The sequence below is a fragment of the Mytilus trossulus genome, chromosome 1 (assembly GCF_036588685.1).
Source record: "Mytilus trossulus isolate FHL-02 chromosome 1, PNRI_Mtr1.1.1.hap1, whole genome shotgun sequence".
Taxonomy (NCBI): Eukaryota; Metazoa; Mollusca; class Bivalvia; order Mytilida; family Mytilidae; genus Mytilus; species Mytilus trossulus.
In genome coordinates, this window is record NC_086373.1 from 76,037,273 (window position 1) to 76,063,290 (window position 26,018).

Below are 26,018 nucleotides of genomic sequence, written 5' to 3' on the forward strand. Positions count from 1 at the left end.
ATTATCAGGTTTTCTTTGAAACCTACAAAACAACAACACAAACAAAACATTCAAATTCAAAGCAAACATTCAATACAATCACATAAAACCACTAACAAACAATTATTTTCGCTAATCTCATTAATTAAAATCTAGCAATACATATGTAAACTGATTCTGAGCTTGTCCATAGCAGCGAACTTGACAGACCGTCGGATTTTAGATCAACGCTGCATTTAAACAATAACACTTACAGAACCGTTGGTTTTTGAAAGGGTAAGCAGTAAAATTTATCACAATTATTTCAAACAGCAGCCGAAATAAATTTCAATGCAGATAAGTGCAATGACAGACAACGTGTTTCACACGTGTGCACACAGACAAGCTCGAATCAACTTACGAAGAGTTATTTTGCTGAGATGAATTGTAGTATTTAGAATTTCCGTACCCGTCTTGAGTTTTAGTAAACCTGTAAATTAAATATTATAATTTATTATATTGTGTTCATTTATATATATATAAGATGCATGTCATATAAGCTGTATGTAATGAGAAGGTATGGAAGAATGGAGAAATAATCTGGTTAGTACATGATAATTTGCCTACATGTAAGTAACTATATCTATAGTTGGAAACAACAGTTTTGAAATTGACATTTAAAAGTAAATATATATCCATACTAGATAAAAGTTTTGAAATACATCAAAGAATAAAAATATGTGTGCAGAATTTGTAACTAAATTGTGATATGAATGATAAATTTAACAAAACATACCGTTTACTACAAAATAAAACAAATTTCATTATCTAATTATTTTCTTTAAAGAACAAACAAACAAAAATCGACAATAGTAATTCATTTTTCAATTAAAAATCTTAAATCGAAAGCATTTATAACATTAACATAAACACAATTGTATATTCAATAATTTTTTTAAACCGCCGACACACTATCGCTGTAGCAATCAATTAATTTGTATGAAAACAAGAAATTTAAGAACTGAAACATATTCTCGAAAGGATTAAATAAGGTTACAAAAATTAATGTTACAGTTACAATGAGTTTATGCTATTACTTACAAATCTGGATAATTTCTTTTCATAGCATATTCTATAAACTTCAATATTTTTTCGTAGTTGACTTGACCAGGTATACTAGGGTCTATAAACATAGATGCAATGAGTCTAAGTGTATCTGGATGAGGTGCAGCCTGGAATATATAAAGGATCACTGCCATAATACAAAAAAACTTTCATCAATTTGGCAAAATTTAGCCTAATGAAACGATTTGAAAATGAAGTTCTTCAAAATGATTTTCATATATTAAAAAAAATGTTGTTTTGTTATTTTTATTTTGTTCAATCTTATCCAGACTCATGGCGCTTTTTCATGTATTTTTGTTGTAAAGTGCGTTTCGATGATGTTTATCAATACAAGTTTTGTTTCTGTATTGTTGGTCGATTGACGTTTATTTTTTTCTGTCCTATTATCAAAATATTTCTTTCATTACTTTGTAATTATGACTTTGTTCTCCGTCAGAAATAATCCGTGTTCGTTGCATCGATTATCCTAGGGTATTTTCAACGAATTGTACATTTCCATGTAATGACCATTTTATTCACGAATCGTTGTCCATATAATGGAATTGTATGCGACTGTCATAGAAGTGGGAGGTTTAGCTATCTATAATACCAGGTTTAATCCACTATTTCCTACATAAGAAAATGCATATCCCAAGTCAGGAATATGACAGTTATTATCTATTCGTTTTATGTGTTTGAGCTTTTGATTTTGCCATTTGATTAGGGACTTCCTTTTTGGATTTTCACGGAGTTCAGTATTTTTGTGATTTTATTTTTCAGCCTGAACCCAATTACAATATACCTATTTCACTGTATGTTTATTTCATTGAAAGGGTTGGATAAGATACATTTTCATGTAAAACAATTTTTCTGTTCCTACTCACGTTTTGAGACAATAAGCTCTGATTTACTCTGTCAAACGAACACCAGCCCATAAACTGTTTATCAAATTTCGTTGCTTCAATGTAAGCGTTGTATAGTCTATCTGGTTGAATGTGACTCAATTCGTCTCCAATGATTTTGACTAACAAATCTTCATCGGCTGCAGAAAACATGGCGGAATCAGATGGTAATTTGTATGTATCATATCTGTCTGTAGGTAGATATCTTTGAAGTAGGAATTCTCTTTCGCCTGATGCTCCGTAGTTCCCGTTATCACTTTGTGTTTTTCTTGGAGGCATAAAATGTTGATCTGATTGGAAATTCATTTTGAAATTGTTCTCTGAATGATAACCGTTTAATGGTCGGTCACTGAGAGGTCGATCAAGGTATGAATATTTGTACTCTGTATCGTTTGCTAGCTTTGGTGATTCTCCTCTTCTTATCCAGGGTTCACTCTCAAAAACTGTGCTCATCTGATTCTTGTTCCTATTAGCTCGAATCGGTGGCAGGTTATTATATGGCGATAGTGTTTTGGAGTCTGGTCGTGTTCTATTTGCAAAAGTTGGTTTACCTTGTATGTTTGATGAAAAGTTATCCTGTAAAAAAACTTATAAGTGTAAGCTTTCATTTGGTGTAGACAACCTTTTAATGGTGTGACATGTAAGATCATGTTTTTTTTCGCAGATCAGGGTTTGCATCTGAACTAATAATATCTAAAGTTCTTATTATTCACATTTATTTATATCTAGTCCAATATAACATAATTTGTGAGTTTGTTAACATGTATTTACAACTGAATGCCTTCTATCCTTTCCATAAATGTAAGCTCTGGTATCAACAGAAACAAAGTCAAGAAAGTTAAAAAGAAAATCCAATCAAATTAATCCGTTTAAACGAACAAGATACTCAGAATTCCATTATTGTTGTTTCGTTACATCTAAACAACTAGTACGGTTTTACACATGTGCATTTATTTTTTTCATTTCTGAAATTATACGTTTTATTGCCTTTATTTGTAATGGCACCTTGGCCAGACAAACATCATTTCAGAATAGATACCTAAAACTTGGCACGTCTGGTTAGTGTTTGAACCTATGCTATCAACCTTCTCATTGTTATTACTAATCACGTTAAAGCTTATACAAATCAAACCAATAAGTAAAAAATGACTACCATCTACATGATTAATACAAGTAAAATATTAAAATATATATATATATATATATATATATATATATATAAAAAAAAAACTAATTAAATAAATTGGAAAAAAAGGGGTGATTATGATAACATTTTAAAGTATTCATAATAATTGTTTGTGGAGTATCTTATACTATGTATTTCTCGAACTATACCGAGGTGATAATTTCCATACAGAAGCTGATATATGTTGGTTGTAAATACGACTAGATATTCTAATCTAACATGTGTGTTTTCCTACCTCTTCGTGTTCTTTATCAATCGGTGAATACTAAGAAAAACAAGTAGACATAAATAGTGTGAAATTTTGTTTTTTTTTACCTTCATAAAGCATTTTTTGTCCATTTTGTCTGTTACACTAATAATTCTATATGGGATTAAATGCTTTTTTCATACACTTTCTTTATCAGCTTTTCAATATGAAAGAGGAGGATTAAGATCTCAAAATATATACTAATCATAATTATAATTTGTTTCATCCTTGATGTAAGATTGGTGATGATGTTGAACCCACCAACAATTTGTTTATACAAAATGATGTAATGCAATAAGGTTTAGCTTTGATGAAGTCTGCTTATTTGGAATAGGTCTGAATAAAAAAAGTAATCCAAGGAAATTTGGTCTTGATACAACAACTTATAGACGTTTTAACCATATACTTAGAATTCTACACAAATGTATATGAAGAAACCTCTATATTTGTATATTTATATTACTATTAGAACCAACTCTAGATCTAATGACTAATGACTATTAATCTAACTATCAAGCTTTATAGCTTTATCCTTTTTGCTTTTGTCGTCTTTTGTAAACATATAACCACATTTTGCTGTGAAACTTCATATCTGTTAGAATTATAAGAATCAAACTTTACCAAAAACATTTTATAAAAATAAGAACAAGTGGTATGATGGCAAAGTAGATAACTCTCAAGCAGAAACCAATTGACAAAGAATCAACGACAGATCACCGATAGAACTTTCACAATGCACAAAACTCATATCGCAAAGCAAGCTCTTAAAGCCCCAAAAATTACAAATGTAAATCAATTCAAACGAGAAATAATAACGGCTTAATTAAGGTAAAGAAACAATGACAAAGACAATTTCAAAACGTTTGAATTGAATTATCACAAAAGGTGTATAGTCCAAAGTCGCTTTCAACTGATTAAAATAGCAATGCATATCAAACTGTTACGGGGCGCAAAACAGAGCAAATATCTTATTCATACATTTTGTATGCGAGTGATAGCAGCTCTTCTATACATTCAGTTAAAATGGAAGTTTGTCTTGGTTAAATGGAAAGGTAATGCAAAAAACCCTCAATTGCAGGGAAACAAATGGTATTAATCGCAAATGAAAGAAAGTAGCTTCTTAAATGTATAAACGTAAACAGTACCGTAACCCATTATAATAGAACTCCAAATATAAGTTATGTTGCCAAGCCTCTCAATCACTCCAAGACTGCGGGCAACACAACACACCAAGAAAGGTATGTTTACGTATAGGAAAGAGTAGCAAAAGCAATTTTGCTTACTGAAGTTAAACATAGATGATTTTATGTCACAGTAATATCATGACATCATGCAAAGATGGCTAAATGTTTTTTTCTATTTGAAATTCCAAAGTGAAAATAGATATTGGTCTTGTTGTTCTATGGCATGTAAAAAACATAAAGATCTATAGAATAAACGGTCCACACTCATGCACCTAAAGAGAATAAGTCATTTCTATTTCAAATCACACCACCCAGTGCATAAATAAAATAGACAGTGAATTAAAGGTAGCAGTTTTATGTAGGAAATGACTTTAGGTTGCAAGAAGATAGGAGGACTGTACTTACCAGGCGCATTAATGGCCGAAATAATCTCTAAAGAAAACAAAATATCGCTGTCATGAAAGCAAGTAATTTCAGAAAGGAAAATGAAGGGCGTTTAAGAGCAATAATCTGTTAATCTTTTAAAGAAAATTAATATTAAAATTTTTATAAAAACTTACTATATCTGGAAATAAGGTAACAGCATACTAGTAGAAATTATTTTCATTTTATTTACTTTAAAATAGAGAAAGGTGTGCTCTTTCCCTTGGTTTGGACCTCTACCGAGGTTAAAGTTGTTAAAGTTGAATTTAAAGTTTCAGTTCTATTATGGAACATTGATTATAAAAAGAAACATTGGAGCATTTAAATAAATTTTAAAATATTATTTCATACAGGTTTTAGATAGTCGTGTAATATCATATAACAAGTGAAATTTTACCCTCAAGTAAACAAATTTGTCTCACGTTAAAACAATATCAGGTATCGTTATAAAAGAATTATTTTTATTCCTTTTTGTCTATATAAGGCACAGATCAAAAGTTTTCGTCTCTAATTTTATAAAAATGAAATATTGTCATTATCTTGTTCATTGGTCTAAAACTATGGTATTCCTTAATGAATGTCATTTTATTCTACAGTATTTCAAATGTTAAATTTCAGCCAAGATATTATTGTTCAGTGCCCTAGAAAAAACTGCAAAATTGACAAACTGATGTATGCTCGTTCACGAATTCTTATACAGACAAAACAGCTCTTTTTCAGAATTTTATTGAAATTATGAGTAACTAACATTTACACTTTATATACTTGACAAATGGTTAATCTTATGGTACTAATAGGTGTCTTTAAAAAAAAATAAGGCTAGTACTCACACATAAAGTAAGCATAAAGCATCGATTTGTTTTTCATTTTATGAGTTATGTGGCCGAATTTACATGTCAATGAAGTTCTTCAAAATATTCGTTAATTCATTTGATACTATTTTAAGTAATGATTTAATACATTGAATGCATTTTGTTATTAATTAAGTTTGTTACTGACAATATGAACGAACAGTTCATATGGCAAACAGATACCTTGTGTTAGTTATTGTGTCAAGAAAACTTCATTAATTTAATACGGAAACAATTGTTATGCTTAAAAAGTAACATGTTATATGTTTTTGTCAGAAAGCCAGTATGTTAGTTGCATACAATTATGTTTAAATGAATTTGTTCTAGCTATTATATTTTTTTTATAATCGGGAAGTATTTGAGAATTGATTATTCTGCCGCGATACATGCAACTCATGCTTCGTTAAACGTTCTCTATACATACCACGTTGTGTCTAAAGTATTGGAGTTCTTTCTGCCTCTAACATAGAACATTTTCAATTTCATAAGTGCGTTGACAAAAGCATTAAAATGACAATGCATGAATAATTTCTCTTGTAATCATTTTCTTGTTGCCATGTGTAATTTAAGGTGTATAATTGAAATAAAAACAAACTTGTTTTTTGTTATGATTAATTTTTCTTTTGATATTCAAATGAAATTTCTTCACGTTTTTTTCTCATTATTACACAGAATACGAAGACAAATGATTACGCAAGAAATAGTGCTGAATGAACATGATTTTATCGGTCACTACCATCAGTGCTATAGTGTATCATTTGCAGAAAAGGGGTGATTTTGCGATAAATTGTGCAAACTGTGTTTATTCATCTACCATACTATAAACTTGCATCGCGTCTCTTTTTTCTTTTTTGAACTGAATTTACAGGTTTACAACCAAATACATTAAGAAAAAAAAATTGAAACTACGTGAATTGTTAATGACGTCTTGAAAAATAAACATTCGAGCAATGGCGAACCATTTTTTTTTCTTTTGTGTGCAAACAATACCGATGAAAAGGCGAATTGTTATACAATAAAAGAGCGAATTTCTTGTTCTTATTCACTTTTATACTGTTTTTCAGTCAAATAATGAAAATGAAGCAGACGCTTGACGAGTATATATATATATGGCATCGATGAAATCCACCCAGACATACAGAAGCAGATACATGAAGCCTGTAAACTAAGACAAGATAATCTACGTCTAGCACGTGATTTTCCTACCTCTCCGTATTCTATGTTGTTTGATCCAGGCTAAGAAAAATAAGTATACATATAATCATGAAGAGTTGGGGATCGAGTTCGACACACTCTAAAAATATCATTATTTTTTTTATAAATGAACATGAAATCTCTTAAGTTTAAATAAAAGTAAAATTAAAATAAATGTATAATACAAAATCATGTACAAAATATAAATACGACTACTGGTTACAGTTTCTACAATAACTGTTATTAGGTATTCTGAAGACTAAAAGTCTTGGGGACCAAACAGGATTTGTATAACTATATTCGTGTTTTGGATTTTTTTCTGATGCCACAAGATAAAATTGGAACTTTAACGAATATAAACTATGACTTGTTATGTACCTTTGAATTCAGCATGATTATTATTAATTATTCATGTACAAACATATTCAGATAACTGATAGTTAATAGACTTACTCTTTGCGCACTGAAATATCCTTTGGTTCCTTCTGCAAGTAATCTAGGGTCTATCTTAGTAGGGTTCTCTGCTATGTTCTGTATTGGAGGTACTCTAGGTCCATACCCGCCAGGAGAATTCTGTCGATCTTCCCTGTAAACAGTGCCACTAAGTTACTCAAGTAAATATACCTTACTTGCTTATAAGAATTTTAAAGGGCAGATTAAACAGAATAGTTTGTATTTTAAGCCTTAAGCGCTTACAACTTATTTACTTTTATATATTTATACACACTTTAATTATAATCGTCAAATTAAATGCTAAACCTGAGTGGTTTGAAAATAGATTAATGAAAGTGTGTTAATGTGGTGAAAAAGAACTGGTGATCCACATATTTAACTTTTTAATCAAGGACATAACATATATTCCAACAAACCATGACAAAATAAACATGTCCTATAAACCAGTACCTATTGTGTTTAATGATTCAAAACAGATTAGGAAAACTAAAAACACTTTCATGACGTTTAAACATTCAACAAAGTGTTTTGTCTTCACTTTCTGTTCCAGTTATCAATGATACTTAACCGTTAGCAGCTGAATACTAATAAACAAGTCCTACATGAACAAGTGAAAGAATGATAAGTTTTGAGGTAGATATACCCGAGACCTCACAAACATAACATGGCATCGTTGAATTTGGAGTATCGAATAACGTCTCGACCTTTTTCTAAAACTGTTAATCGGAAGATACTGACTGCGACACCTTGTTGATAAATAATATATGATGGTCTTGAAATATAGATTCTAGGTACCGACTTTGTTTGTTATCTTACTTTCTTTGATTTGTCTTTGTCTTTCTAAATATTAATATTTACTGTTTAGTCCAATTTTATTTTCGTTTGGCGTGGCTCGGTGCTTTTGCATCCCGCCAATGCGTTGTTGTGCTGTGATCAATTTTTGTACTCTTATCTTTCATTTTTACTTATGTGCTTGTCTATTATGCCATTTGGATATTTTTTGTTGACATATTTCTTTGTGTTTTAGTGATTATGATAATAACAAACTACTGGCTGTTGTACCCCTAATTAACTATTTTTGCCTTTTATATCTGGGTTTTTTTCACACACTGTCAATATAATGAAACTTCATGCTACTGTAATAAAAGGGAGAGGTTTAGTTAGCTATAAAAACCATGTTTAATTCACCTTAATTCACACAAGGTACCAAGTCAGGAATATGACAGTTGTTTCCATTATCTTTGATATGTTTGAGCTTTTGATTTTGCCATTTGATAAGGGACTTTCCGATTTGAATTTTCCTTAGATTTCGGTATTTTTGTTAAATGATTTTTCATAAAAACAAATAAGTAGATATGGTATGATTGTCAATGAGACAATTATTCGACACAATACCCCATACAAGGATGTAAACAACTATGAACTAACATTGTACTTAAGTTTTCTATAACTGGAACCCGTTTGCTTCCTATTATTTTGATACCAATCTGTGGTGTATGATTTGTGGCAAATGGAGCTGTTGTCGTAGTGAGATTGTTAGCACGCATGAAGTCATATTCCATCCGCTCACTCTGAAAAAATAAAAATGTTAACTTAAATAAAGTGTAATCATAAAATAACAAATCAACTCATTCTGATGTCAAAAGTTTGATTACAAGATGATATATCAAGTATATAGTAAAATTGAGAATGGAAATGGGGAATATGTCAAAGAGACAAAAACCCGACATATTAAAACAACAGCAGAAGGTCACAATAGTGTATTCTATTTGCTTATTAGCTTATCTGAAAACAAAGGTTTAACGAGTAGGGCAATTGATTTACAATTAGCTGATTTTTTTTTTAAACGAGAGAGATGTAGTAGCTTGGGCACAATAGTTTTACATATAGTAAGAAACAGAGAAGAAATAAAAATTCCTAATGTGTTATTTTGCGTTTTAAAAGGCTACTACAAGTGTAACAGTGGGTATTCTACAATAAACTCCAAATAATAGTTGCACTATGCGTATAAATCAACATTTATTGCATGACTTTCTTTGACTACCAGTTTTTGATTGCCCCTTTTATTTAATAGCTTCTTACTTTAATGCCCAACATAGTAAATAGTGAAAATTCTGAATAATAAAATAATTTTAACTGGTATAAATTGTCAAAAGGCTTATCCAGAAGGTACTGGCGCTAAACTTCAGCTAATTATTTAAAGACATGTACAAATTTTTCATATTGTTCATTGAAAATGTATTTAGTCACTTTTAAAATTACTTTGTAGACGAAACGCGCGTCAGGCGTATATAATAAATTTTATAGTCCTGGTATCTATGATAAGTTTATGCAGTGTGGTTTTAGTTTGAACTAACAAATAATAAAGGGGCGCATATAGTCAAACGGGGAGGTGCAAGGAGGGCATTTCATTTTCAAAAGTTGTCTAAAGCACGCTGTCCCTCACACACACTGATACAACTGTTAGACTATAGAAAATGTGTTTTTTGCTTGTCACTTATCAGTTTACGCCACTTTTTAACCTAAAAAGACCGTCTTCCTAGTATGAAGTCGGTGATATTCAAACTTTTTACCACGGAGAGTGCCTGTACCACGAGAGGAATATAACTGACATTTTCAATGTTATACCTTGTTTTATATTTTTGACACGGCCTTGGGTTTTGTTATAATACATTTCTTATTTTGTTACTGTATGTTAACAATTAAACACAATCATTCGACATTTTTAACATGTGGTCGTTATCCATTTATTCGAGTTTTGAACAAACCTAGTCCTTGAACTTCATTGAGTACAACTTCTTATTTAAAGTATTAAAAAGTGGTTTCTTTCGAAATTTGATGATCTGATGAACTGTTCCAGTCAACTGATGAGTCGTATTTGTTGTACGTATTAGCCAAAAAAGAGGAAAGAAAGGCATGAGTGTGGTGGCTACGACAAATGGAATTCGTCATTGACGCAAATATTATGTAACGGACAAGTATATAAAGGCAACAGTAGTATACCGCTGTTCTAAAGTCATAAATCATAAAAAAGATGACATTCATTTCATTATTAAAAAAAACAAAAAATTGCCAATTAAACAAAAACAGAAACATAACAAAACGAAAATTAACAACCAGAAACTGCCAGAGCAATCGACATTCGCAAGTAAATACCTTACCGGATACATTATACATGTATGATTATACATGTACATGTATGAGGGCAAGAATATGTAATCTATGCTTATTAACATGTATGATGGTAGTTTATCAAAATCCAGTCGTTCTTTTGTTTTCAGATATGAAATAAAATGGAAATTAGAATGTTTTGATATCTATGACAGCGTGGGACCAAGGTCAAGACCACATCTCAATTTAAATTAATAAATCCTTGAAAAAAAACAACTGTTTCATAATAGTTTGGAATGTCATTGATTTAGACTAGAAATAAAGTAGGCTTTAGTATGTGTAACTAGTTTGGATACAGTTAATATTGTTACAAATACTGGAGAAGTATAAACGTATCTGAGTAAATTTTTATGTCAATTTATTTAACATATAAACGATAAATGTTGCAATATGTCGACAAAGGTTATTAAATGATTTATCATAATTTAGTTTGTAAATATTTAATCTAAAGAAATTAATATTTAGTTGTGTTGTTATATACTTACTATTCTTCGACAATCATTAATGTAAGTTACTTGAGATGTTAGCAATACAAGAGAGTGATACTATCATACAAAACTCAGAGATTTTGTTTTAGGGTCAAGGATTTCTTACATTTGGGAAATAAGCATATTATAACACTTATGTTCCTTAAAAATATTAATCGTTTAACCTATCCCTTAACCTTCATCTATCCACTGTTTACTTCGAAAAAAGAGGTTCTATTAAATGTGTCTGGAATTGATTACGTCGCCACAAATATGAAAGTCATGATAACAGTTCTGAAGAATTAAAGGTGAAAATCCTGTTTTTGCACAAGTTTCAATATTTCACTTTCTTAACCAGTTCTGAACAACCGCAAAAATTACAGAAACCAGTCGAATAATGTCTTTGCAAGCGCGTTTGACTTGACTTTGTTTGGAAAATGTAATCATTAAAGCTTGCCATTTCCTTAGGGCCAACCTCAGTTCATCACACACTTTGGTGTGGTTTGTGTTGCTCAATCTGAGGCTTTCTAAGTGGTGTTTTGAAGACTGTTATTTGTCATTTTACTTTTTTTTCATGTTCATGGTTGTATCTTCTTTGATTTGTCTTTCAATTGCCTCCTGTAACGTATTGCTTCTTATAAAAGGGAACATGTTATCTTATATTCAGAATCACCATACATCCGTTTCAAAGTCGGGGAAGTTTTGATAACGCTCACAATTATATACATTGCATTGGCACTTGAGATTTTGACAACGTAGAGGTGTAATACATCCACCTGTTATATCATTAAATCAAATCAACAACCTTACGACTTCAATACTTGTACTTATGCATCCCCCAATAAAAATGTCATTCAAAACCAATATTTAATTGAAGTATTTAATAAATACGAATTGTCAAAACCCAACTATTTAAATCGAACATTTCAAAGGATTTTATTTAAATTCATATGGTATATCGCTTCCTTGTTGTCATTGGCTACCTATGTTGATCAATGTCAAAGTGCGGTATGGTTTAAATCGAATTCTTACAAAACTTTTAAAGAGTCATTCCTACATATGTATTTCATAAATTTAAATTGTTTGTTTACTGTAGCTTATAATTACCATTAACGTATTAGTTTTCAATTTTACCGCTGGATTTTTATCAATTGCATATGGGACAAACTATCTTGTTTTTCAGTTAAAAACAAGCAAGACTGTTTGAATGCAAGTACCTAAACAAATAGTGTCAATGGAAAAAAATAGGATGACTACCAAATAGAAACAATGACTTATTCTACACTTTTGCTAAAGACATATCCCACGTTCACAAAACAGTATAAATGAAATCTATAGAATGACCAACCCCTAAAAAATGCTGAAGTTAACTTAGATTCTCTGAAGAATGGTAAAGTGCCATGAATCAGGAATACAGGACTGTTTTTGTTCATGATTATTTTCAGGTACATTCACCTGTTCAACATACACGTATAAAGTTTAAGATGGAAGTCGTTCTATTTATTTAACATTAGTATATACATTTCCAAGTTCCACTATTGTTTCAGAAAGAAATCAAAATTTCTCTAACAATCTGTATGTGTGACTATTCGGTTAAAATTCTAGAATTAAACTGTATGGCAAGATTATTTAGGTTAAGTCAGAACAGTTTGTTTTGTTTCCTTCAAAACGACAATTTTAAAGAAAATGAAATCCGAAAACGATGTCAACCAAGGGCATCTTTCAACGTCAATAATTAGGAAATTTGCTTTCTAGCAAAATTCATCATATATCTCGATGATTGAATATACTACCTTTTACGTCATAATCAAATAACCCTGAATTGTAGATACAAAATACAAACCGGATAAATTATCTTCACAAAAGAATATAATGTAAAGAATACTTCAATTATCTTTAAATAAAAAAATTTGCATAACACTTGCCACAAAATTCTAAATGCAGCATGACGCAAAAAGCGGGAAAAAAAAACTCGAAGACAAAGTACTGGATAACTCTCGTGCTTGTTCAATACATTTAGTACAAAAAGGTTGGTAAACCAATCAAAGGAATATTAGATCAAGCTGAAAAAATGTATAAATTATTGATATAAACTATTGATAAAAAAAATTGGCATATTGAAGGTTGTGTTTTTACGTTTAGCAGATAACAACAACATCATACTCTAGAGTGACAAATAAGTCATATTGATATGTAAAGTTTGATGTACTCTGGGCGTGCACTAGATCCAACAGAAGAACAAGCAATTCGGGATATAAACCATACTTAAAATGTTGCTTGGAGTAACACAGTCTTTCACCTTAAACTCTGATGTTCGCCTCAGATAGTTAAAAAGACCTGTTTAAGAGACCAGGGTTAAGTTCAATATCGAAACAGCTACGTAGCTGCAATCAGCATTAATGTAACAGCTAGTATATAGCTACACGTTCAATAGTCAAAATCTACGTAACACTACGTAGCTGCTACAATATTAAACGCGGCCCAGGCTTATAATTCTGGACAATCTGACGTGTATTTTTCTGGCGAATATTTGATTAAAAAAAATACACGAGTCTTTTGTTTATAGCTCTACAACAGTTTTTCTTATTACTTGGACATTTCTCAGGTCATGGTCTCTGGAAAAATTTGGATTGCAACCCCTTTGCATTGCTAGGTTTTCGTAAAGGAGATAGCATAAACATGGGAAAGTTCACAACAATGAACAAATTGTCTCACCTCATTCTTCGATGATTAGACAATACTGAACATATTGATGTTAATGGGATAAATGATTAGCTGTCATTTGAAAAAAAGAGAAGCGTACATATACGATACCAAAGCGACATTCAAATTCACAAGTCGAAAATAAACTAAAATGCCTTGACAAAACACTATATATAGAAATATTCATTTAACTACTCGAAGTTAGTATTTTTAAATCTGAATATGTACATTGTCTTTCTGACATATACCCCAGTATGAACATAGATTAATCAGAGGATATTTAATCCAAGCTACCACATACAACTCCCGTTTATAGTTAAAATCAAGCCTATTCATTAGGGCCAAATGATATCTGATTTTGATGTGAAGGAACGCTAACAGGATTAATATGAGATCAAGATTGTCAAAATAAATCCAAGGTCGTATTGATGATGTTTGTGGCATATACGTTTATTAAACCTATACTAATTTCTGCATACCGGTGATATAACAAAATGTTTAATGTTGGTACGAGTCAAGGGTACAGCAATGCAACATTAAAAGCACCAAAAACACACGCAGAGGGCATCATACATGTATATAGTCTTCAACAATGGATATGTGATCATACGAAATAACGCTTGATTTAATGACTACAAAACTACTAGTTAAAAAATAACACTTTTAATCGAACCGGACGCGACTGCTATTTGAAGGACTTTTTGGAGGTAGTCTTGCCATACATGAGACATCTGTATTTGCCTTAAATAGCTACCATTTGGCGGAAACGTTTGCCTTCACTCCCATTGCAAAGTGGGAAAATCGCCATGATTAAAACATGGGATACCAGTTTTATTTAATAAATTAACGCTAAATTTTATAGTCAAATGTTCATAAAATAACAAATGCTGTAAGATTTTACTGTATATTGTGAATAGTTTAACCAGTAGTATATAGATTTTACTGTACAATCTGCAATATTGGATTTTAACCGTACGACGTTTAAGGAGCACTTGAACAAATAAATTAGATTTCAATATATATCTTAAACACTTTATTGGAACATTAAAATTTTCTTCTTAACAATAATGTGTTTACAGTCATCGCAAGCAAAACGATTTATCGCCAATATAAGCCTTTTGACAAATATTTACAAACCAGTATATGATTTGCTCTGTGACAGAGGTTTGCTTAGCAACAACCTGTTAAATTCTTCTCATGATTAGAGAACGACCACTCAATAGTCCTTTCAGCAACTTGAAAATTGTCTTTGGAAAACAGTTTTCATATATAATTTGATTTTGCTTTGAAGAAGAGATACGATTGAAGTGGTCTCTGTCAAGAAAAAAATGTCAAAATGCAAATCCAACTTAAAATGACACTTCAAACTTCTGGTGGCAGACAGTCCGCATTATAATATTCATTTAAAAACTGATTATAAATATAATAAATTGAGTGCGAAGATTTGCGATATGGTAAATACAAGTTAATGAACGCGTGTTTGTTTCCTTTTAAACTTTTATAAAGTTCAGCCTTAAATTACCCCTTCCACACACAAAGTGTCATTTAAATTGCTACAGGCAGCAAATATGCTGAAGTTGGACAGTAAACATCGTATATTCTAGTACATATTGGACTAGACAAACAATTGTAATACTGTTCAACATTCGTAGGAAGCATTTCAAAACCTGTGCATGTGTTTGCTAGTTTGTATTAATTCAGTAGCCATTACGTTTATTTTAGTAAGTTCTCCATTTGACATACATTATGATTGGGAAATACATGTAATTAGAATTTCAATAGATAGCAGCGAATTTAACTACTAAACTATTCCCAAAATAAGCTTCATCGGACTTAGTAGCGATATGATTGGTCACAATGTTCGATCTTATTACTGATCTGCAACAGATAAATCTACTGTGTCATCTACTATACTTGTATCTTTTAAAATAATATGTTCATGCAATGATCTCGTAGAATTGTTATTTTTAAAAATTGTAAATATAAAAAAGTTTTGTAGAAATGATATGATTTGATATAATTTAAAAAAAAAATCAATTAAAGGGTCATTCTTACACGATGAACATAGATTATATATATACCTACCTTGGTGTTTCCATTCTTTCGAGGATTCCGAAGCGAGTTATTTTCGCGAAATGAAGAGGCCATGTTATAGTCGTTGCGCTCTCCAGACAAGATTCAAAAAGAATTCTTCCAAAATACTAGTAAATAGTTCTACGCTAAAATCATCTTTAACTTCTTTTACAAGTTTATGCATATCTAATATACAAATAAATGGCGTATCTTATGTACAAATAAAATTAATGACTATATTTATTGATATCATCTAACGTTCAAATTTCCTCAATGTTTCAAAACAATAAAAAGTTTAAATCATCTTAGTTTGGTATTTAATACAGAACAATACAGAGCGTGTTACATGTCAATATAATGTACGTTTCATTGTTACCATTGACATATAGTATCATCTACCAGCTACCATCTATGTTTGTTTCAGTATAACATTACCAATTTAGGAACAAATATAGGACTTGAGTTTTCTATTGTGTAAATAACTTAAATCTATTTGCTGTGAAAATAAAGTTGTTATGGCTGCAATAGTAACTATTTCAAGAATTGATACAGAAAGAATAATGAATATATAAAAACCGGAAGATAATGATTCAACATAAGACTGCAAGACAATAAGCTAGAAAAAAAACACAAATAACAAAACAAATCACCTCAATTTCCTAAATCCCAACTCGGGGTACTTCAAAATTCATTGTAGTGCTTATTAACTTGTTTACGTTTAAACATTCCACAGCCTGCGGATTGATGGGAGTATAGAAATCATCTTTATCGAGTTTTCCCATTCGTCAGTAAAACCCCGACGATGAGCAGCCGTTTGGTAGTGTGGGGTGTATAAATGCACATCCACATTTGATCTGAATTGGAAAGATGCCTCATGTAGGAAGAGCGACACACTGTTGTACGTTTAAGAACCTTAACAAACAAAAGTTAGGGTGTCTTATGTGGTATGATAGAGTGCAAATTTTTTGTCCATATCTAACGTTCCATCATTTGACAGTACCATCCTGGATAAGTCACTTTGCAGAACCTTCGTTGATTGTTCTCGTTCTGAATATGCATGAAGTACTTGTCGCTAAAAATATGGCAAAAATCTTAAGATTCAATTTTTTCATGCAACTGAATTGATCATAGCAGATTAATTTCTTGCCACAATTAGAAAAAAATATGAAATAACAAAAAATCAACTAATATGTGCTTAAAAGGTAATATATTTGGTAAATCGAAATGTACAGTCGGTTTCAGTTAACATGAGGGCATGAAGTGTAAGGTTAAGAGTTTGAGCTGCTGACATGAGCTTACAAATGTTTTATTTGTTCTCATTGTATCCATTTTCTAAGATGGAGAAACCAAGTCTGTTTGGTGATACTTGGTTTCAAGGTTTACATATTCTGCATGCATTCAAATATGTAGTGAAATGCATGGTTCACCGATATTCTCAAAATTCTTGATACCATAAGTCTTTTTCATCTGGTGACAACGGTTCTATGCTATCTAACATTCAATTTCAGTTTACAGAAATTGTTTATACTCTTTTTTGGGGGGGTTTAACATTATAACTTTTTATTGCTTTGTTTAATCCTTTCCATATGCAAGTTATGATAATTCTACAGACTTGTAATAGTTATATTTAATATAAAGTATTTGGTCGATTTAAAACTGCTACAAGAATACTTCAAACATGACAATGGGGTGCCTTCTTTTACATGACCTGTATGTTTAACATAGAAACCTTATCTAGCTTTCGTGCATCCCATGTCTTCTCAATAGGATGAGAAAGATTAGTCAATGAATAAAATAAAAATAAACGACAATGACAAAGCTATACTATGTATAGATTTATGCATTATTTTATGAAACATGCCGAGACATATTTTTTTCTCGTGAAAGGGGTAAATTAACTGGATAAATGTGTGTAAGAATTTGATATTAAAAGTGTAGGACCTTGCTTAAACAGTTGATAAAACTGACAAAACTATGAAAAGTTAAGTACACTAGCTTACACGACAAAAAGCAGGGCAATTTCAGGTCAATTTAGTTACACATGTCTATAAGATATGAAATGTTTGGAAATGTTATTAAACATGAAATGTTTCATAAAGTAAAACTTCACCACAAAAAAGAAACATCATTGTTTTGACATTGAAACTGACTAAATAAAAAAAAAACGAACATCAAAAAGTCCAACATGAATGCTCATTAGAGCATAACATAAACAGTAACAGTTGTAATATGCTATGAAAACATTACATACTTTTGGCCTTTTTGGTTGAGTTGTGATAGACGTTGGCCTGGTAATCTTCTTCTGAACTTGGTTTTCCGAAGGCCATACCCATGCCATTCTCAATATTTATCTCTAATAATCCAGATACGAGATTAACACAGAACCCAATTACACGAAGTACAATTATTTATCCGGATATTTGTAAACAAAGGTCTCCTCTTCCGATCACAGATTTTGAAAAGAGAATGTCGTATCACCTAAATCTTATGTTTTCACAATGCTCCTTTAAATACCAAGGGTAACGGCGTCTGCTTGTAAATGTAGATCAGTAAAAACTTGGTAAAGTAAACACTCACTGACAGTTTGTAAAATAGGAAATGTTTGGACCTTAGACAAATGAATGTCAGCGGGATGCCGCAGAAATCGTTGTGTTTGCCTTTGACTTATTTAAGGATTAAATGTTTGATTGATTTGGATATCATTGGCAAACAATCTTCAACATCGAACAGTTCCTTTTGAGACCAATACACACACATTTAATATGTAATGATATTCTTTATCGTATCTATTGGTGAATCGTTCCATGTTTCTAGCATAGCCGGATGGTGTTTATTTGTAGTTAAACGATCATTATTATATTTGAATGCGAAGGTTTAATTCATTCTGTTCAATCGTGTTGATATTTTTTTGTACTTGAATAAAAGACCCGGATCAATTTCATGTAATTCTGTTTTAAACTTATTGTTCGTAACCTTTCAGTCAAGTAAAAAAAAAACTAAAATGATTTACTGATCAATTTTTCTATGTATGTACAAGTAGGGTTATGCAGGGGTATTTTCACAAATATACCTGCCATAAACTAATAAAACTAAGCAAGCTGTATAACTTAAAACTACTTCAGTCGATGGTTTTGTCTGCCGTTTAAACGACTGTATAACAAAAGTTAAAATCTATCGTTCAAAAAATCATCAAATGGATATTGAAAAAATGTACATTTCATTATATTAAGAGTCTTATAAATATATAAAGTCCATTTGTAACAACCAAACAGTAGTGTTGCCATTCAAAGCTATATCAATGTTACACGATGCAAATTATCTAAATGAACTATTTCAATCGAAACATTGGATATCAAATTAACACTTGGAAACATTAATAGAATTATTAAAAAATACATTGATAAAATTTCGATTGACTTGACTTTTGTTTGTTTTCATATCTAAGTGAAACTAAAACAAACTGCTACGAAGCATTAATAATGTTTACATTAGAAACACAGTGTAAGTAAAGCAGTATAGTTCAATTATTACTATTATTTTAGTCTTTTGTTGATCTTCCCTCTAGTTACCTTATTATGAAGGACAGCAGTTAGCTGTTTAAATTATGAGTTTTGTGATTTTGACATGAAAATAACTTTACACTGATAACCTCTAATTGTCTTCATGTCATCCACTAGTTTCAATACACAATGTAAATTTGAAGACCCTTATTGAAATTCATACTTAAAACGTTTCACTTCTATATAATTACTGAAACAATAAACGCATGTAAATTTAAGATAATGATATAAGTAGTTATACTAAATGTACCATATGACAACAGTTGATTAGAGAAATATATATCATAGTCATTGCCCAATAACAATAATAATAATAACAAAAAGAGTTAACACATTCAAATGCTCGTTTACTTAATATTTATTACCATGGTAAATGAAATTCAAAATCAAATTAAACCTAAAAAAAAAAAAAACAGATCTAAAAAAAATCACAACAACTAAAAACGTATGCAATCATGCCTGGTGCATACACCACATTGAGTTGGTGATACATTTACTATTACGATATTATTTTTGGTACAGATCCAATCACAAACTGCACCCGACCGCTGGTGCTTGAAATGTAGTCAAGGCCATACGATATGTCAATTGTATCGATATTTTCAATGTTCACCGAATACACTAAACTTGCTATAATTCCCTTTCTGTTATTTCTTTGTTACTAGTTTATATGTTGACTGAAAACTACCATGATATTGAATGCCCAAGTATACTGATTGACCTTGGAGAAACAATTCCCTTTGGCCTTTCTTTCATTTCTTTCTCACAAATATATGTTTACTAAAAACTGCCATAATACTGATCGCCCTTGGAAAAAGTTTCAGACAAACTAAACAAGTTTGTAGATGTCAATATTATGGCAAGTTCTAAGTTACTGTTACTGTCGTAGAACTGTTGGAGGGGTACAATTGAAGAAAAAAACCAGAACATTTGGAAGGAACATGTAGCAAGTATACGCATGCACATACACCAGTATTTAATTTCGTTTACTGTGCCTCTGATACTCACCGAGGGCTGTATAGCCAGTCAAGGTCGTTTAACACTTCCATCATCATCCAATATCCGTGTGATATGTTAGTGCATAGTTAATTCATGTTTAAAAGCCCTAACCATAACTGGTGATGAGAAGATAAGTAAACTGTCGACTCATTATTTCTGACCTTTTCAAACTTGCTTAGAGAATACGTTTATTATTGGTAGGCATTATCCTCATTGATGCTTTTAAACAAAGATGGGATATTTGGTAAATGTTCGAAGCATATCATCGACATAAAAGGAGGATCACAAGATTTCTGGTACATATCGGCAGTCTCTATCTGTACGTGATTCCATTTTTTACAATCAAAAGTTTTAAATCTTTAAGACTTTTGTGTATAGATTTGATTATCCAAGAAAAAAAACTGTCTTGTGTTCATTGATAAGTTTAACTAATTCGAGGTAATATGTTTATGATAATTTGATCATATTAAACCATACCTGATCTGCAGATAGTATTGTTTATTTTTGTTTTGGATTTGATAAACATTTTTTTATAAAAAATAGTACAGTATAAAGAACTCTTGTGTTTTTATTCCTTCGACGCTCTCACACTGCAGCTTGTTCATACGAAGGGGAATAACTCTATTTGATTTAAAAGTTTCACAACTTAAACGTAGCTTAATTATTCTTATAAACGAAATTAATAAATTTCAGCTATGTCGAAGACACTGCACCCAAACGGTGACTAGGCTTTTAAACTGGTGTCTCATTGGTCTTGTTCCGACGGGCAGTAATACCCTTTCAAAGAGAGAGTACGCTGAGTGTATAAGTTCGCATCACGTCTATTCATAATTGGGACTGTCAAATGGCAAAATATCTGCATTTTATCTAACATACCATTGTTTAACAGTGGCATTCCAAGCATGCGAAACATACCTAGCGTATAAGTTGTTCGTGTATAGTTCTCAATTTGCACAGCACGTTTAGAAAGAACCAACTAATAATAAATCAAACGAATATACTTATTGTATAGCATATTAGCAAAATGTAAAGTATCTAAAAACAAATTAAGACAAAAGCAAAAATAATATATATTTATGTAGAACGATTTTTTTGATTTTATATGATCGTCGGCAGTTTTCGGTGCTCATCTCTATGGATAATTAGATGGCGTCTAGGCTCAAATTTACACGAAATTCTGATACATCTTATTGAGTCCTTGCATTATTTTTAATTGTTTAAATATTTTTTTTTTTTTAATTTGGATAAACGTTTTAGTATGTTATAAGTCTTGGAGAATTTGAGTCAAATCGGTGATGTAAATTTGACAGCTAATGATCCGTAGGTCCTACATTTTTGTAGTTTTACTTTTTGCATGAGCTAACAGTGGGTTCGATTATCACCCCTGTAATTTAATCTTTTAAAGAATGCCTACTGAATGCAAAGAATAAGACCGATCCATCCTAGTTGTTGGTTTGACAATGTTCAATTCGGTGTGATATAACAGTTATTTCCTTTCTTACAACATGCATGTACAAGCCATGAACTGTGTACGTTTTCAGATAGGAAAAAGAGTAACTCGGCAAAAATTATATCTAGGTTTCAATACACACAAAGTGAGTATCTCCTGCATAACCTACTTATGCTTTGAGATGTTAAATCGACAAATAAGTAAATTCCGAGTACATAATGCACAAACCCTTGATCAATTAAACATTGTAAATCAGGTCGAATTTATCTTCCTTATACCTTTTAGCACTTTTAAACAACATAATACTCTTTTATTTTGAAACCCTTATATTTTATTTGATTTAATAAATATTGTTTATACTTATTAAATATCTGCTCAAACTTTATGAAATATTTGTTTGGATTTAGTACATAATGGCCTCCAGCAAACCAAATTATAACGAAAGAGATTTTGTCTCACAACACAATGGTATAAAACATGAATGCAAAAGCTATTACTTGTATTCAGAGCTCCAAAAATGAACCTTTGAAGAAAAACAATCAACAGTTAAATATCCGGTCATATATTTCATCACATAAAGCAAAATAATTATAAATATACAATGCTAGAAAGTCATCAAATGGTTTAAAGAAATTTTAAACATTTAATTAAAAGTATATTAATTTCAAATAAGTATTAAACTTTTGATTTGCAGATAAAGTTTAAAGTGGTCTATGTATTACTATACTATTGTGGTATATATTTTTATAAAGTACATTACATATCTAGTTTATATTTGGAGACATTTATTTTAGGTATATTGAAATATGAAACAAGCTAAATCGTTTTCAAAATAAACATTGAATTTCCATAAATATGACCAAAATTGAACATGGAATAAACGACAGAAACATAAAACACACTAAAAGAAAAAACCAACTAAACAAATTCAATGTATCAAGAACATTTTGCAGAGAAACTTTTATTAACCCTGGAGTCATGCATGGGTGTATAATTTGAAGATTGGAGAGTCCACTCGTCAGTCCTTACCGAACTGTTCCACAATCACTTCACAAATTTTTCGATAATTTTCTACGTAAAATGCGGTCATCTTATTTTTACATATAGTTTATATACATAAGATCTTATAAGCATTTATTCAGATGCAATCGACCTAAATCAGGCGACGGGGACCAGGATTTCTTACAATATATATATTTTCCTGTCACAATACACCAAAACAACTTTTATAACTTAAGCATTATGTTTTACAAAAGTCGGCAAATGTTTAGGTTCACTTTGGCTTCTCTTGTATCAAATGATCTTTAAAAAGTATAATTTAATATTGTGATAGAGTAACCACATTCTTTTTTAGGTTCACCTACACACATGACTTAAGTCAAACATTATAGTCTTCGTTGTCAAGGAAATCCCTAATGGTTTCCGAGTGAAATAAGTGTCGACTTTGCTGGAAGCAATAATGATTTATTCATTTTATAGAAGTAGTTATCAATACTATTTTGTTGATAACTATGGTAATACATGGAGATATTTTCTATAAAACCTCTCCTGTATTTTATGTTATATAATCACATTCTAACACTAGGAAGACCCTTTGAGTTGTGAATATATATAGGACGCCCATAAATAGATAAGCCAACAGAACGCTACACGGTAATACATCTCTGATATTAGCAAGCACATTTATCCATTTATCCTCAAATAAATCTACTGACACCATGTTGGATATGTCATGTGTATATGATTGATTTGTGTTTGCTTAACGTCCAGTGACAAATATTTAATACATATTCCCATTGAGAGCACATCAACAACAATCAATCCGATTAGTAAGTTCTTGGAAGAGGGTTGACCAGCATTGAGGGCGGGAATTGATCTGCCACTGGAGGAGGGGGAATGTTGAATATGCTGAGGAGTTGTGTCTATATATCAAAAGGTCACCTAAAATGCCTTCAAAGAGTTATTACAAGGGTTGTTATAGTTATAGGGTGTGGAACTTTCCATATCCAAGGCGATAAATTGTATAATAATTCAAATAAATCAACAGGCATAATGAACGAAACATGCAAGTAACTCCAAACAACCAAACAATATCTTTATGTTGTGTAATTTGATTTTTTTTTCATATTTTTCATTATTCATGAATATAATCCAGTGTCCATCTGCTGGTTTTATTGACATACTATTGTATGACCTTTACTTTCAATGGGGTCATTATGCATACAAGACACAAGACGAAGAGTCAAAATTTTAAACTTGCGGTTAGCTTAACACTAGAGGAAAGTACCATTCAAATCGGTAGCAGGAATTATTACAAATACTGGTCAGTGTAACAGAACTCATAAATTTCCAACACTCGATTCCTCCGAGAAAACCAACCAGACAAGTTATCAAACATAGACAAACACACAAGGCCCAGGCAGCATGACAAGGTACAGGTGTAAAATGCATCTACCACCTTAACGTTCGTGAAATTTCCCGTTCCGTGGGCCTATTTAGTTCATATGCCGTGAAAGTAAAACACCCAATAAACCGTGCACAAATTACTATCATGACTTTAAAATTCATTATATATTGGCGAACTATTGCATGAAGTTAATCGGTACCTCTAAGCTCGTATGCTTATACTAGTACTATAGTGCATAATGTCATTGCGATTTTTTTCTGCGTTGCTGGACTAATGTGTGATCCAATTCGGACTTTTTGTGATTTTTATAGAAAAACAAAGACAGGAGATTCTAATCAGATTATTCTGACTTTGTGGCACATCTTATAACAATGTGTTCACTTTGTTTTGTAAAATAATCGTTTGTTTATATAAAAATAAGAAAATGAGCTATGATTACCAATTACCAATGAGACAACTCTTCAACAGAGAGCCAGTTATGTAGAAGTTAGCAATTATATGTCACTAAACTGGCTTCATCAATACAATGGACAAAGCCCATACCGCATAGCACGCTTAAAAAAGCCCTAACATGACAAACCTTAACGAGAACACGAACGGTCAGATGTATGCACAGAACAATTTACCAAAAATAAATATTGTATACAGCAACAAACGACAACCATGCACTGAATTACAAGCTTCTGACTTGGGACAGGAATATGAAGAATGTGTCGGGGTTAAACTTCTCTGAAAATGTCCAACCTCTTCCTTTCACAGTGGTGTAAAGGGCTTTACTCATCAGAATGGGACACAAAAACAACAAACAAAAACTCTAAGGACACAAAATACAGATATGATAGTACTCAAGCCTAAGTATAATGACTATTGACATATAAGACTTAAATATAAATCAGTACACGTCCATAGGGTTTACTGTTAAGACGTCATAGACAATCAGAGAAAATCATGCTTGATCTTGTGCAATGCCAAAATATAGGCCTGACTTGAGCCTACAGTACGTTATGTACGCATATCCAACAAGTTGATAAATTGGAGGGAAGAGAACGAAAATCGACAAAAGTCATAGAAAAAGATTTCATTGTTCATTGTTTGGTTAAACGATCTGTCATGATAACATATATTAAAGAATGCACTTTTATTGTACATTTCAATTAAATTTACAATTCTTTGTATTGTTGACGTATACAGACAGGTGACAAAAACCATTTAATTTTGTACCTCAATAAAAATGTTTTTACTGAATTCATGAAAGATGAGTAGAAAGATAGAGATGTATTAAAATTTCTTTCAATAGCTTATGTATATACATTCTCTTTAAACATCGGTATGTAACGGTCTTTTGATAAGTTCAGCTGTACTGAATATGATAAATTATAACAAACTGTTTGAGAATGAAATGTCGATATTTCGATTTATAATAAAACGACACAGACCATCCTATTCGAAAGATGTTAAAGTAAACAACGTGAACTATATTCACTAAGCAAGCGAAATTCAACAGGATGTGGACAGCCTACCTTAGTGCTGAGGTTATGGTGAAAAATAGTCAAAGAGTGAAAATGAACTTCTATCTGGAGCTTTGATGTTAAAAAAAATATCCGATGCTGGATAGATTGCATTAACTTAAGTGTATTTCATATTTAATTTTTTTTACACTATGAACCCCTTTTGATATACAGTATA

General features: G+C 31.2%; 1 protein-coding gene across 7 annotated transcripts in view; it reads right to left on the minus strand.

Annotated features, from left to right (window-relative positions):
* Nucleotides 1-26,018, minus strand: part of LOC134685254 (uncharacterized) — a 67,058-nt gene that overhangs the window by 10,166 nt on the left and 30,874 nt on the right. For 5 of the 7 annotated variants that reach the window (XM_063544821.1, XM_063544840.1, XM_063544832.1 and 2 more), the window contains 8 exons: nt 8,931-9,073; nt 7,503-7,635; nt 7,062-7,091; nt 4,987-5,013; nt 3,386-3,415; nt 1,947-2,540; nt 1,060-1,190; nt 380-448 (listed from right to left, as the gene is read on the minus strand). In XM_063544821.1, coding sequence (XP_063400891.1) covers nt 380-448; nt 1,060-1,190; nt 1,947-2,540; nt 3,386-3,415; nt 4,987-5,013; nt 7,062-7,091; nt 7,503-7,635; nt 8,931-9,073 — 1,157 coding nt within the window. Of the gene's footprint in view, nt 1-379; nt 449-1,059; nt 1,191-1,946; nt 2,541-3,385; nt 3,416-4,986; nt 5,014-7,061; nt 7,092-7,502; nt 7,636-8,930; nt 9,074-15,928; nt 16,057-18,167; nt 18,655-26,018 lie in introns of those variants that run through there. The other 2 variants (XM_063544853.1, XM_063544863.1) reach the window with 2 other exon arrangements.